The following is a 14958-nucleotide window of genomic DNA, read 5'->3' on the forward strand; positions in this document are numbered from 1 at the left end:
AGAATATCAGTAGAAAATCAAAAGGGCCATTTATGTCATTGAAATTACTCATCTTCATTTTGCATCAAACAAATCAAACATACAGTAAGTTAGGTCTAAAGATGGGCACAAATCCATTATATTTTATTTTCTAATATCCCCTCAAAAATGACGTGACTGTGCCTGGAAATGGCCAGCAATCTTACCTCTGGCATGGGCCCTGCTTCCCGTTCATTTCCACCAGGGTGAGCATTCATTCTGAATGTGAATGGGGTCCAAAAGAACATCCTGCTTCACTACAGGAGAGCAAGGCGGCTCTTATACCTGCGTGTCCTCACATGTGTCACTGGCACAGCCAGGAGACCAGGTAGCCAAGCTTTGTGCACTATCCGGTGGCTGATGAGGATAGCAAAACTGAGAAGCTGAGATGGAGTGTGGCCTTACCTGTGTGGACTGATGATTTTTCTCTGTGTAGCCCGTCAAATTTAAACATGACCTGTGTTCCTTACAACATATTTTCCAACAACTAAATGAAGCTTCCTAATGTGATTTAATGAAACCTGTCACCTTTAATAAGGTAGAGAACGTTGAATCTAAGTTCCCGAATGTGACAAGTGTAATGTGACCAAGCCAGGTTGAATGCCAACAAAGAACTGCAGTTTCCCAAATCTGGATTCTCATTTTTGACACATTTTCCAAGTCGTTTTGGAGGTAGCTTTTGAAAACTATTTGCTCAAAGAAAGTATATCATACTCAGACTCATATATCAGAAAAGTTGAATAGAAAACTTGAAAGGCTTTCGTAGATTTATATCCTTCAAACAGATTTTTAATAAAGCATTAATAAATGTTTTTAAGAAAGAAGAGAAAGTATTTGATATATAATTTCCATGCACATAGAAAACATGCTAAACATAGGTAGATAAAAATTTTAAATAAAATCATAGACCACCAAGCAAAAAAGAAAGATGCAACCTGGTGAGTTCTCTGACTTTGGGCAAGTCCTTCACAAGAATGGACGTAAAGAATATCTGACCTACAGCTCCACTGAGCTGCAAGGGTGGACAGAAATGCAAGGAAAAGTGCTTTGTAAAATAGAGGTTGCTATTCAAATATTAGCTTGGAGCCTAACCCACTTTGTTATGCAAAAGGAATGTGATGGATATAAATGGATAAACTCTTTAGTAATGCAGTTAACACAGTAAAGTGTATTACTGTTACCTACCACAGGGCACTAGTCGGCACTCCATAAATACACAAACGCACAGTGAATTCAACCAAAATACTGTATCATTCAAATCTGTGCACAATTCATAAATTGATAATTTCCACCTTCAAACAAAATATTATGCTAAAATAAAATACATAATACAACTAAGGGCAACATCACCAACCTGAATCTACTAACCTCCATCTCTCTCTCTGACACAATCACTTTTCAAAACCTAGTTAATTAACTGGAAGGTATCAAGCAATATGTAGAGCCTTCTGAATACACTGTAGAAAATTCTTAGCCAAGAATTGCACCCACTGGGCACTGATGAACTATTTTACCATTATGCAAAAATGCTTATAAGAAATAGCTTCTACACAGGCAATATAATATTGCACATTTTAATGTACTTTAACCAACTACACTGTCCAGTGAAATATGTGTTGAGAAGCATTTATAATGGAGTTTATTTTACAAAGTATGAAAAACTGATCATAGAGAATGATTCCAAAAATGATAAAAAGTTATTTATTTTTATTGCATTAATGCTTGGAACTGACATTTCCAGACTCAAATTGGAGCACAATAATCGTGCCCCTCTATGAAACATACAAATGATCGAATATACAAAATTTATCTCTAAGTCAAGGAAAACTCCATACATATGGGATGGAGTCCTAAATCTGATTTTTAAGTCCCTTGCTGAAAACTGTGTGTTTCCCATACATATCATGTAACAAATGCTGCTTAGAATCCCAGGAGAATGGAAAAAACTACCTAGTGCTGCTAAAAAGACTAATAACAACAGTCTCCCTTAACTCCTCTAAAATCCTCTAAGCTCTCTTGATTCCCAAGTTACACCAAAGAGAAGGATCAAACTTGGGGAAGTAAGGCAGAAAAATTATAAATATGCCACTAGACTGTAAATACTTTGAAAACAAGCATTACATCTCATAAACATATCCCCCCATGTTGCATGTATTTTCAAACATACAGAAAAGTTGAAATAATTTTACAGTGAACACCTACATACCTACCACTAGACTCTACAATTAACATTTTACTACGTTTGCTTTATCACATATCTTTGTGGTATACAATTTTTATGTTCTCAATCTCACTTTGGAAATGAGAGAGATAAATCCTGAGTTAGTTGATGTATTGAGAATTTTCCCTATGTTCAATGTTCTTTTACTCTTTGAAACTGAAATAAAATCCATACTAATGTTTAGAATTTAGAAGGTAAATTTTTATTTAAAATGTACCATGAATTAAGGGTAACTTTGTACTTGTCCACATGCCATGGCCAGAAAGTATTTTGGTTTAATAATTCGTCATCCTAAGGGAAATAAAGCCTTTGAACTCACAGACTTTCTTTTGACCAGCTCTAGGGTTGAGCTCTAGTCACATATGGCTGACCCTGATCCATATTTTAGAATGAAATATGCTGAGCACCAACTATTCTCTCTCCCTCTTCAGGAAACAGGCAAACTGAGCCCTGGCCTCAGAGGAACTACTAATACCAAGTGTAACAGAAATCAGGAAAGAACACTGGGACCCACAGGGTAATTCTACCCTAGGGCTAGTGTGGAGAATTGAAGACTGATTGACAAGCTCCACTTCCACCTCTTCGTGTGTGTGTGTGTGTGTGTGTGCGCGCGCGCACGTGCACGCGTGCGTTTTGTTCCCACTCCCAAATAAAGAAGCCCTTCACCTTTTGGGGACCCTGGCGTTAAGAGTGACTAAACTGTTTGTTAAATGCAGATGGGAGAGAGAAGTCTAAGATGGGCTGCCGTGATTGCAGCTAACCCGGAAGTCATTCGACATCAGCTCTTCCAAGGCTTCAGAGGAAGTCAAACGATGAGAGGGTAGTGACATTCCTGCCCTTCGGCTCACATTCTGCCTCTGTCCCCAGAGGAGGGACCACGTTCAACTCCTTAGTTCACCCCCAACAGCCACCAGTTATTGAGAGTTTCTGCGTGGGAGGCACTGTTCCAGATGCTTTGTATATGATGATTTTCACTACTCCCACTTTAAGAAATAACACAAAAGAGAAGACTAGGAGAAGACAGGAGCTGAGTAATTTGACAACGTGCCAAAGCCAAGAATCAAACTCAGGCAGTCATTCTAGATCCTTTGCTCCTAACTATTTTTACACTACTTTTTACTAGACCTTACCAAAGACGTGGCTAGCCTACTGGTCAAGTCATGAGTGAAATAGTGGGCCATGTTTTATTACTGGGCAGTGTTTTTTTTCTGCTCAAGGTAGGGTCAGGAGCCTCAACATTTTTCCTGTTGTACTGCTCATTTGTGGTAAGCTCACTAACAGGGTCCTCCTCTTCGGGAAGTCTCTCTCTGTCCATTGTCATCCACACCACTAACTTGGTTAGTATATTCAGGTCTTCTCAGTGGAGCAGTGATTCTAGCTTTGCAGGACTAGAAAACCCAGATTTGGCTTCTGGACCTAAGGGACCACATCTTCTCAGAGATGATCTACTTTTAGGACAGTTTAGAAGCATTTATATATATATATATACATATACACTCTTTTTAGAATGCTATTCCTTTGTTCCCATTTACCACAAAACAGTGGTAAATTTAGCTTCCTCAGCAGGGAAGCTTAGAGGTAGAGAGGAGAGAATAGGAGGACTTCACATAAAATCTCACCTCAAATCCCAAGCACCAGATTCAGTGAATGATTGTGTCCGGTTTGCTTTTTAGTAAATCGGGTAATGGCAGGAGACGGGCAAAGGTGCTGGCAGCTTCCTCAGCAACTGCTTGGGACAATTTCAGCTGCAGAGACCATCAACAATGGGGTGACAGTGGGAGGAGGTAGCAGCTGTCCTGTGAATGGGTCACCTGTCAACTGAGGGTGTGTAAGTCAGGGCCAGCCATACTGCGCAAGTGTTGGTGCTATCATCTATCTGGGTGTGCACTGGGGGTGTCCAAGAGTACAATGGGAATGAATAAAAAGGAGAAAAGAATTCTGGAAAAATTTAAATTCCAAGCAGCTGTGTTAACACAGAGCCAAACGCGAGCCCAGAACTCTCGATATAGAATGTCTTAGTTTAGGTTTCCACAGAGCAGACCAGAAACGATTCAAATGCAAGGAGTTGATCTGGCTGACGATTCCAGGAAATATGGGAGGGGAGTCAGGATGGGAGATTAGAACCAGAAGACAGAAAATAAAGGGCATCTTATGACAACAGGAGGTCCTTAATCCCACTGAGGACCTCTCAGACACGGTCTCTAGGGCAGTGCTTCTCAAACACTGTTGTGCATCAGAATCACCCATAGGTCTTGTTACAAATGCACATTCTGATTCCGCAGGTTTAGCGTGGGGTCTGAGCCTGCATCCCTTACACGCTCCCAGATGAGAAAGCTGCGGCTGCTAGCCCTCAGAACACTTTGAAGAGGAAAGACGTTGATTTCTTGCTTATGTCTCATTCGATTTTTCCAAATTTGCATATAAAATTAACAGAATTTCTTATGTCCACTGCTTTCACCACCTATTATTACATCTGCTTTGTTTCGTGTAACTCTTATCCCAGGCATTGCATCCTCACTGAATATCAGCGGTCTTGGAAACATCTGGTCAGTCTTCGTGGAAGGAAAACACGAAGAGTTCTGTCCACCTGGTCCTAGTGCTAGTAAATCAGGCGGCCCTGCTCATGAGCAGGGAGCGCGCTATCCACAGAAACGAATCAAGCTGCTCAGAGCACTCCCAGCCCCTCTGACTCTTCTCTGCGAACACATTTGTTGTTGCTCCCCACTCCATTCGAGTGCCAACCTGTACCAAATCTATGGTCTTTGGAAATGAGAAATAAATCTGTTTTCCTGATTTTGATACTCAGCCCTCTTTAATAGTATGTATTCATGCATTCACAGGTTCTCACCCACGTGGCTACCTCAGGGTAAGCTTTCTGGAATCTCAGTCTTCATGTTTATACTCAGCTGGAACCTCAAGAGAGGCAAATGGACATGGTTGAACTATTGTTTTAAAATTATTGTGCAAATGTACATATTTCTACAGTCAAATGGAGAACAGTCCCAGCCCCTTTAGAAACAGAATTTTAAAGAGAAACTAACAATGATATGATTGGGCATTCAAGGCAGGGCAGCAAATATTACAATATTTGCTTTTAAAAGTTACGTATTTATATATAATATGTATAAATATATGTTTAAAATATAATGATATATGTATTAAAAGGTGAGAACAAATCTGTGCATTAGCGTAGTACAAGTTTTCTACATTGTATATGTACATATTTTTTCAATATATTTTAGAAAAAGATTAGTCTCAGGCATTCCGTCATGAAGTAATAAAAGCTTGAATAACTCACGTGCTAATGTCAAGACAGAGGCAGGTATTTATGAAAAAACAGGAATTAAAATTTACTAAACCTTATATGTTTGTATTAATACTGAGATCATAATTTATGACAATAACCATAATAACACTTTATATATAATTCTGCCTTCAAAATGTTCAAAACATATATAATTCAAGTATCATATATTTCAGACTTGTCTATTTTGTCTCTTTATTTATATGCAGATTATGTGGTCATTATACCTGTTGACGCTTTAAATCCACCAATCAGGAAAAAGAACATGGTCTAATTTACAACAAATGAGAAGAACCATGAAGCATGGAATACAGTGTTTACTTTTATCTAGTTCTAGCTTTTTCTGTTATCCCAAGTCTGTTTACACTGAAAATACATGTAGTCAGAAGCAAAAAGGCCAGTGGCCATACAAATTTTCAGAAGTCTATTTGAGGAACACGAATGATATAATAGAGGAAGTTTTAAAGGAGGTTCTATCCAAGTTCAGATTTGAAAGAGAAGCTTCTAGAATCACTTCTGAGCAGAAAAAGAGCTCACCTTATCTAATTCATCCTTAGAGAACTCCAGGTCAAGTGGCTTAGAGACGGCTGTTTATAGCATCCTTTTATAAAAGACAAAGGGGCGGAGGAAGAAATTACGGGCAGTCGTAATCGGCATCACAATGTGCCACAACACCAGTACTAGTTTCCTAGTGAACCTGATATTCATATTTGTGTCTATACCTGTATTCCAGATTTATATAATAACAGTTCAAAATGGCTGCTCAATGTACAGTTGTCCCTTGAACACACAAAAGTTAGGGGCAGGGCTTCCCTGATGGCACAGTGGTTGAGAGTCCGCCTCCCGATGCAGGGGACACGGGTTCGTGCTCCGGTCCAGGAAGATCCCACATGCCGCGGAGCGGCTGGGCCCGTGAGCCATGGCCGCTGAGCCTGCGCGTCCGGAGCCTGTGCTCCGCAACGGGAGAGGCCACAGTAGTGAGAGGCCTGCGTACAAAAAAAAGTTAGGGGCGTTGATCCCCTCGCAATCAAAAATCCACCTATAATTTTCCACTCGCCCTCTGTACCTGAGGTTCTGAGTCTGAGGATTCAACCAACCATGGACGGTGTACTGTAGTACATACTCACTGAAAAAAATCTGCATGTAAGCAGACCCACACAGTTCAAACCAGGTGTTAATAAAGGGTCAACTATATTTCAAAAATTAAAAGTTTGAATCATCAGTAACAGGATGACTAGTCAATTTTGTTGAAACCCCCGGACAATCCATTCCTATTAGCACTCATGCTTCAGGACTGGACGATCAATAAACGATGTGGTTTTGCTGCAGAAGCCTCACCCTCCCTCACGGTCCTTTTAACATATATTGTAACACACTAACAAAAAAGAAGTCAGGCTGACTTATAAAAATCAAGCCCCGTGTAATGAGTCCAACCTTCAAGAATATCAAAGAATGAAGGGCTGAATCTACCCTAAGCCTCTCTTCTACAGTGATTTATCTTTGTATTTTATCTTAAGAAGACAGATCTTTAATCAGTCTCCAACATAATTTCAAGGAGTCCTCAACACCTGTGAGAATAATCCCAATACAGTTCTTAACTCTTATACGATGCTGTTTTACCATCACTGCAAGAAAATGCAACAAATGTAGTCTAAATTAAAAGAATCAGCACACTAAAAGAAAATAAAAATAAATATTAGGCTAGTTGTAAATTGATAAAGTAGTTTTACTCTATAAAGCAGTGGCAACCATAAGTGGGTAAGACTTTTCAGTACAATTATTAGAGTAGCCTAACACAGTCATATACAGATACACACCTGGATCATACTTCTGCATGACGTCAACAGAAAAAAAAAGAACAAAACTAGTTTATGTGGATAGACAGTGGTGAAGCACTCACTGTCACTTACAGATGATGCTTCCTCTAACTCCCCACTTAAACGTGATTTTAAGTCCACAACATCACAGGGGCTGCCCTTAAAATAATAGGCTTGCTCCATCAGTATTCCCTTTTCTATTTATAAATACAATCATTGCTCTCATTTTCCATGATTTCCCACATCTTAAACACTCTTATTCACTACACCCGGAGTATGTCACTTCTGAAGTGTGTCATCTCTTAGAAAGAAAGACATGATGTGTTGTTGGAATTTACGTTGAGTCTTTTTGCATGGCAGTGTGAAAATAATGCTAACATGTGAAAGACATGATTTTAGGAAGTGACAAACTGAGATGGCATCCATCTTGGACATTTCCATAAAAGTAAGTACCTCCGCATATATGCAATAATACTGCTCATCCCTTTCTGGTTTAGAGAATAGAGAAACAAAATAATTCCAACAGATCACTATACATTTATTGTATGTCACTGCCATAATTTCAAAATGTGTATCCTGCTACCCTTTTTAGCAGTACCTACTAAATTGTTGACTATGACAAATTGTTTGGTTTAATATACAAAATATTCATGGAGCAATAAAGCAGTGTCCCAGGGCTGTCTGGACAGCAAACTGCTGCAATTAGACTGACAGTGAAATCTACTGAGCTGTGCTTTTCAGTTCAAGGTCACAAGTAATTATACAGAAGTGACATTTGTACCTTAGGGCTTTCACTGTTGCAGGAGCTTTTGCAGAAATAATTCCACGAAGCAATACAATTAGTGGAAAGCAATATACCAACTTCCCTGGCATCAAAGAGCAAACAAGGGTCAAAAAGTAAAGTTTCCAAAAATAAACACCTCATTATGGGCATTCAGGAGCTTTTGGATGCCACCATAATTCTCCCATCTGGGACATTCCAGAAGCTGAATGCCAAAAGGAGGATTATGGACCAATACTAACTGAAAGGTCTACTGATAAAAATCACAGGAATCAAAAAGACAACTGAATTCCACCTAGTCCTGCACTAATCCAAGTTGATTTGAAATTCTTACAAGTATTCTCAATTCCTATAAGGGCCACATTTCTGGCTTATCCATAATGAAGAGCAGTTCAATATAGGATTTGTGGAGATGATAGCTTTTTAACTTTCAAGTATGTTTTCCTATGTTCAGACTTAGTGAGGTGATGAGGCATCACTTAAAAGAAGTCCCAGAGGGGCTTCCCTGGTGGCGCAGTGGTTGAGAGTCCACCTGCCGATGCGGGGGACACGGGTTCGTGCCCCGGTCCGGGAAGATCCCACATGCCGCGGAGCGGCTGGGCCCGTGAGCCATGGCCGCTGGGCCTGCGCGTCCGGAGCCTGTGCTCCGCAACGGGAGAGGCCACAACAGTGAGAGGCCCGCGTACCGCAAAAATATAAATAAATAAATAAATAATAAGTCCAAGAGAATTCACACACAATTTTGAACCCTTTAATTTTGTATAATAGTGGGTGTATGTATGTTTTAGTATATATATTCTTGAGGAACTGATCATTAATGTTTACAGAACCGAGTATTTTAAAGAGGTAAAAGTAGTTTTTATCTTTGTAAGAAGGTACTTTCTCAGAAGCAGAGCAAAATAAGTACAAATCCACATATTTTAAATTAAGAACAAAAGCTAGTGAACCATTTATATACTGAACAAGAAATCGGTTGTGCAGAGTACAAAACAGGAGCCTATATTCAAGCCAGTTCAACACACCTTGCTTTGAATGTCTACCATACATATGTCAAACTGTGAAAAGGACATATTTTTCAGTAATACCAGAAAAATGTTTCACCTTTGTATTTTCAAGTTGTGAGTTAGAATTGATGCATTTTATTTCACTGATGTAAAGCATTGTGCCTGTTAAATTAATTCATCACAAAGGACTACAAACACTTAAAGTAATTACATGAATGATCTTATAATCTCTACTGGCAATTGTGTGGTGTCAGGGCTGTGCCCAAAGCTTAGTCTATAAAGATTTATGATGCTACATTTCATATTTCTCCTTAATACAAATTCACAAATCTGTCATTAGACTAGGTATTCCTGCTGACACTTAACAAATTGAAATCTTAAGTATTGATCAACTGATCAATCAACATCTGAGTTTCTGACTTATTCACTGCAAATGCCTACACAAATTGGGTGGCCAGGAGATCATTTGAACCCCATTTTCCATCTTGATACTGCTCAATGAAAATGTTCATTCCTCCCCATCTTCCTACCAACTAGAAGGTAAAACTACAGGGAAATAGGGATTCTCTTGTACCACAACAACAAGCTGTTTTTTTATTTTTTTCCCACAGAATCATGGATCCACATAGTTTGTCTAAACTTTTATATTCTTTATTTATATTCATATATTCTTTATGCTAAACAGTCCTTTGTGAATTGGCCTGGGCAACTAAGCATCATTACAGACCATTATTTAAAGTTCCATTCAAGAAATTTTCAGGGCTTCCCGGGTGGTGCAGTGGTTGAGAATCTGCCTCCTAATGCAGGGGACATGGGTTCAAGCCCTGGTCTGGGAGGATCCCACATGCCACGGAGCAACTAGGCTCATGAGCCACAACTACTGAGCCTGCGCGTCTGGAGCCTGTGCTCCACAACAAGAGAGGCCGCGATAGTGAGAGGCCCGCGCACCGCGATGAAGAGTGGCCCCCGCTTGCCACAACTAGAGAAAGCCCTTGCACAGAAAGGAAGACGCAACACAGCAAAAATAAATTAATTAATTAATAAACTCCTACCCCCAACATCTTCAAAAAAAAAAAAAAGAAACTTTCAAAATGCCTTTACAATTCATTCCATTCCATTTCATTCCATTCTTTAGCTTGCAATCCACTCTGTGTTTGCAAAAATATCTCTTATTTGGGAAATGAAAGAGAATAGCACTTGTAGAGGTACTTTGCTTTCTTGCCAGAAAAGCAGGGCTTCTATCAAAAATCAGAACTCTGTAGTATTAATTGCTTACCTACCCCACTTCCCTCTTGTCAACTGAAAAATAATGAACAACCTAAAAGTTGAGAATTATGTTTTATTCGGGCGGACAAAACTGAAGACTTTTTTGCAACAAAGACCAGGCAGTCAAAACATCAAAAGGTTATTGTTAATTAAAAAAACCAGATATCTCAAGTTAAAGAATTTAGCGCTTTTCTATGTATGAGAAGATGCAAGAGTCAGGGCTGACTGAAGTCATTCCTTTGATATGCACCTCCGTTATCTGGGGCCAGCATCCTGTGCTTTCTCAACCTGAGTCTCCTCAGGGTGCACCTTCAGGGGTAGTTGCAGTGGCTGATGGTGGGCATCCTGTTTCTATCCTGAGTTCCCTCAGGGCTCACTGCTGGGGCAGCTACAGTGTGATGGCTTGATGGCTGCAACATCCATATTTAATGATATGGCAGGCAGTATTTTTCATTCACACTCTTCACTAGCCTAATACAGTATGCAAATTACCATCAGTGTGAAGGACATTTTAAAAATGTGAATAGAGAAGAAGGATTAAAGGCTCCTCAGTAGTTAAGAAATTGAAGGGCACGCTTTAGATGGAAACTTAGCTTTGCCGACGCTTTCGGATTAACACCCTTAATGCCAAGAACAGCAATAAAAAGATGCCGACCGTTTAAAACACCAACATCATTCTTGGTAACACACTTATTTGTGCAGAAATTTACACCCACAATGAACTGAAAACTGACCAGGCATCTTGGATTTTATAGTACTTAGTGTTTTCTGAGATTTACTTATACTGAAGGTAAACTCAATGAAGGAACCAAACTGGCACAAATAATCCATCCATTTCTACCTGGATTGATGCAAAGGGATCCGTGTAGCCCCCAATCCAGTGGCACTGGTCATAAGATCAGAACAAATTAATAAGCTGTTGACTCTTTATGGCCTCTTCTAAATTTCTTACCTCTAAAACTGTGAAAGAGCTAGGTGTCTTCTGGGAGTACAAAGTGAGTAGTAAATAATTTCTGAGACAGATGTAAAAACAAACCTTAATCATGCCACTTAGATCCAGTTCTAGCTAAAAATCTTCTATTATCTCACTATTCCTTGCTTTCAAGCCTTAGCCAGTGGGTCCCCACACACATCTCCTGTACTAATGGATTCAATGAAAGGCACCACAAAAGAGAATATATTTCATTATGAGCAGGCTTTCTCTTCTGGGCACCATCCCTGACCCTTCTGATAAGTGCTCTCACAACAGTGCAACAGTTTAGCAGGTAAGAGTTTCTAAAAAGGTAGAAAAATTAGGTTGAAATGCAACCCTCAGTATTCAATTCCCAGCTTCCTACTCAGAAGCTCTCTAAGACCATTTTAAAATATATATTAGCGCAATCCTTTCTTGATATTTTCCATTAGTTCCTTAGACATCACACATGAAGAAGCAAACCAAAGCTCACAGTTGCCTCACGACTCTCTTTCTAGGCTAGCTAGAAAAATGAGAAGCTGATGTGTGCACCAAGGACATGAAATCAGAGAATTTCAAGTGCCAACTATGCCTCCTAATAACAGCAAGGCAGGTGTTCTCTTTTAGGAGAGCTCTAACTTGCTCCATTACTCCAGAGATGGCCCAGGACTCACACCTCATCCTGAATCTCAGAAAACTGTTCACATGAGGTCAGGCCAGCATGTCACTAGAATCAAGTCAAGGGTGGGCAAACACAGCAGAATCTTTTACAAACCCACTGGATGGATGAATTCAGAAGACTTTAGAAACAAAACCACTAACTGATAATGAAATCCAGACCCGTAGCAACACTTGGCTACAGGATTAATTTCCATGAAATACTATGTTATTTTATCTCTCAAAGCACATTCATTTTCAATTTATAAAATTCTATGTAAGCAAAAACAAAAATGACCAAGCAAAAGGAAATGTATTTGTATTACCTTCTTCTGATCTTCTAGCTTGTGACTCACTGGATTCTTTCCATGTCTGTTCATCTCTGAAGATAAATCCATCACATTAGGTTCTTACCCTTCACAATGGAATCTCTTCAAAAAAGCAGCAAACTAATCCAAGATGCAATCACTAGGAAAACACTGGAGTGCCACATTTCCCATCACGCACCGTCTCTGAACTTCATCAACTCCAAGGAATGATTAAAAAATCCATTGATTGAATGGAAAACATGAATTGTGTAATTTACTCCTGGGACTTTCCAAATCAGCATATGGTTTTAAATGCGGACTTCTCAAAAGCGAAATATTCATCCAGGAATTTTAACTCCAACTGCTATCTTTTCCTTTCTTCACAGTTTTCCATTTTAACAAATAATTACGCAGTTCCTGTAAACCTGTGATAAGAAAAAATAAGCACACAGTTAATTCTCCCCCACCGCTTACAGTACAATAAATGAAAACTTCTTATCTGAAATGTCCAATTTGGAAAAAGATTGTAGGCATGGATTATATTTCACATAAAAGTAACAGCAAGTGAAAGGCATTATTCTTTAACCCTATGGCCTTTAAAATACCAATTATAATACCTGAACCAAAAGAGAACATTAAAACCAGGGATTCATAGCACATCAAGCAAAAAATCAACAGAGAATACACATACATTCACCAAACGTGTATATGCTCCATGGTCCCGCTCATTAATTTCAGCATTCATAGAACTACAGAATTCAGAAAAGAGCCCAAAATAACTAGACACTATGCTAGACTGATACTTTTCATAAACAACGTTATTTAAACTTCAAAATGAATCTATAAAATGGTTCTTATTACTCTATTTTAAGATGAGGAGACTGAGAGGGTAAGTAAATTTTGTAAGTCTAGTCAAACAAGTGTAACAGGACTAGAATTTGAATTCAGATACCTTTGGCTCCAAAACACATTCCTTGTCCTAGACATAGTTGTGTCAATTCATATTACATATTTTATTGTCCACAAGGATACCAAAAATAAGTTTATTAAGTGCCTTGCTAGATTATGAATGCACAGGGCACTCTCCTTATAATCCAGTGGTTTCCAAACCCAGCCAGAAAACTGAATCTACTGGTAATAATCTTAATCACATAGATTCCTGGGGTCCACGCAACCCTGCTAATTCAGAAGCTACAGGGCAGTGTTGTTCTGGGTTTTGTTGTTGTTTTTCCATCTCTTCTAAACAATTCTGATGCAAGAAAACCACAGAAGAGTTGAAATCTCCTGCTAATACAGGGCACTTCCCAAGCTTGTCTGCATTTTGGAATCATCTGGGAAGCTTCAAATACTACTGACTCTTATGTCTCATCTCCAGAGACTATGATTTAATTAGGCTGAGATATGGCCTGAGTCTTGGAACCACTGACCTAATACATATATATTCCCTTTATGTAACTGACCAACCACTGCATGAATACATCAAAGAGGAAACTTAGTGTCTCAGAAGGCAGCTCTTTCCATACTGGAGCAGTTCCAGTATTTAGATTGTTCTTCCTAATTTGGAGATGAAGTCTGCCTTCCTGAATGTGTCTGTACATTTGCAATTATTTACATCCTTGTAGTCCTCAATGTACACAAAATCTTTTAAATTTCCCTTTTCATCTGACAGTCCTTCAAGTATCACCTTAGTGGGTTAACCATCCCTAGTGCCTTCAACAATTCCTCATTACCCTGGTTATTACTTAAAAGGCTTTACTTTTGACATGACCCATAAGATGTACTATCCAGAAATGAGCACAAGGGTCAAGCATGGCACGCTCTCTTTAATAACTCACCTCCAGGTACCACAAAACATGCCAGGCCAAGCATACAATAAATGATAAAGTAGACAGATAATGCTTGAAGATCAGCTCCTGAACTGTTTCCTGACTAGTCATTCTTTTGCCAAGCCTTGCTCCTTCTACAATTCCTCTGCTCTGCTGTGTAGGTATTTTTACTACATACTATGTAGTACATAGTTTGTGTACTCTGTGAATGTTACCAGCAAAGGAAACTGCACGGGCAAAGGCTTGGACATAGGAGAAAGCATAGTCCATCCGAGGAATTCACAGAAATTCAAAGAGAAGCCACTGTAAATGTTTAAGAAAGAATGTAACATAAAATATTTTTTTATTTTAAAAGTTTGTCTTAACTAAAATATGGAAAATAGGAGGGAGAGAACAAAACCGGTGGCAAGAGAAACCTTCTAGGGATTGTTAGAACCATTAAAGAGACAACAACATTCTGAACTAGTGTAGGAGCTGACCGGTGGGAAAGAGTGACAAAACTGAGTGATACAGTACATGAAAGGAGGAGTTGACGGAATTGGTAATTGATTGGACATGTGTGTGGTCTAAGGGTGCATGAGCATAGGGACAATGATATCATTATCTAAGATAGCAAATCTCACAAAGGAAGCACTTTAGACATGGGGAAGATGAAAGAATTTGTAAAGCAAACAAAAGATGCTTACTAAAATCCAGAAAATTCCAAGCCAATCTCACTGATGGACATAGAAGTAACTGTCCTAAAGGAATACTAACAAACTGAATCCAGTAAAATATAAAATGAATCATACATCAATTCCAGGA

General features: G+C 39.1%; 1 protein-coding gene across 5 annotated transcripts in view; it reads right to left on the reverse strand.

Annotated features, from left to right (window-relative positions):
* Window positions 1-12699, reverse strand: part of NAV3 (neuron navigator 3) — a 599001-nt gene extending 586302 nt beyond the window's left edge. For all 5 annotated transcript variants that reach the window (XM_081248291.1, XM_081248290.1, XM_081248289.1 and 2 more), the window contains exon 1: window positions 12347-12699. In XM_081248291.1, the coding sequence (XP_081104417.1) occupies window positions 12347-12418 (72 nt within the window). In that variant the 5' untranslated portion in view covers window positions 12419-12699. The remainder of the gene's footprint in view (window positions 1-12346) is intronic.
* Between the last annotated feature and the right edge of the window lie 2259 nt (window positions 12700-14958).

This window comes from Mesoplodon bidens (assembly GCF_964165515.1).
Source record: "Mesoplodon bidens genome assembly, chromosome: 11".
Taxonomy (NCBI): domain Eukaryota; kingdom Metazoa; phylum Chordata; class Mammalia; order Artiodactyla; family Ziphiidae; genus Mesoplodon; species Mesoplodon bidens.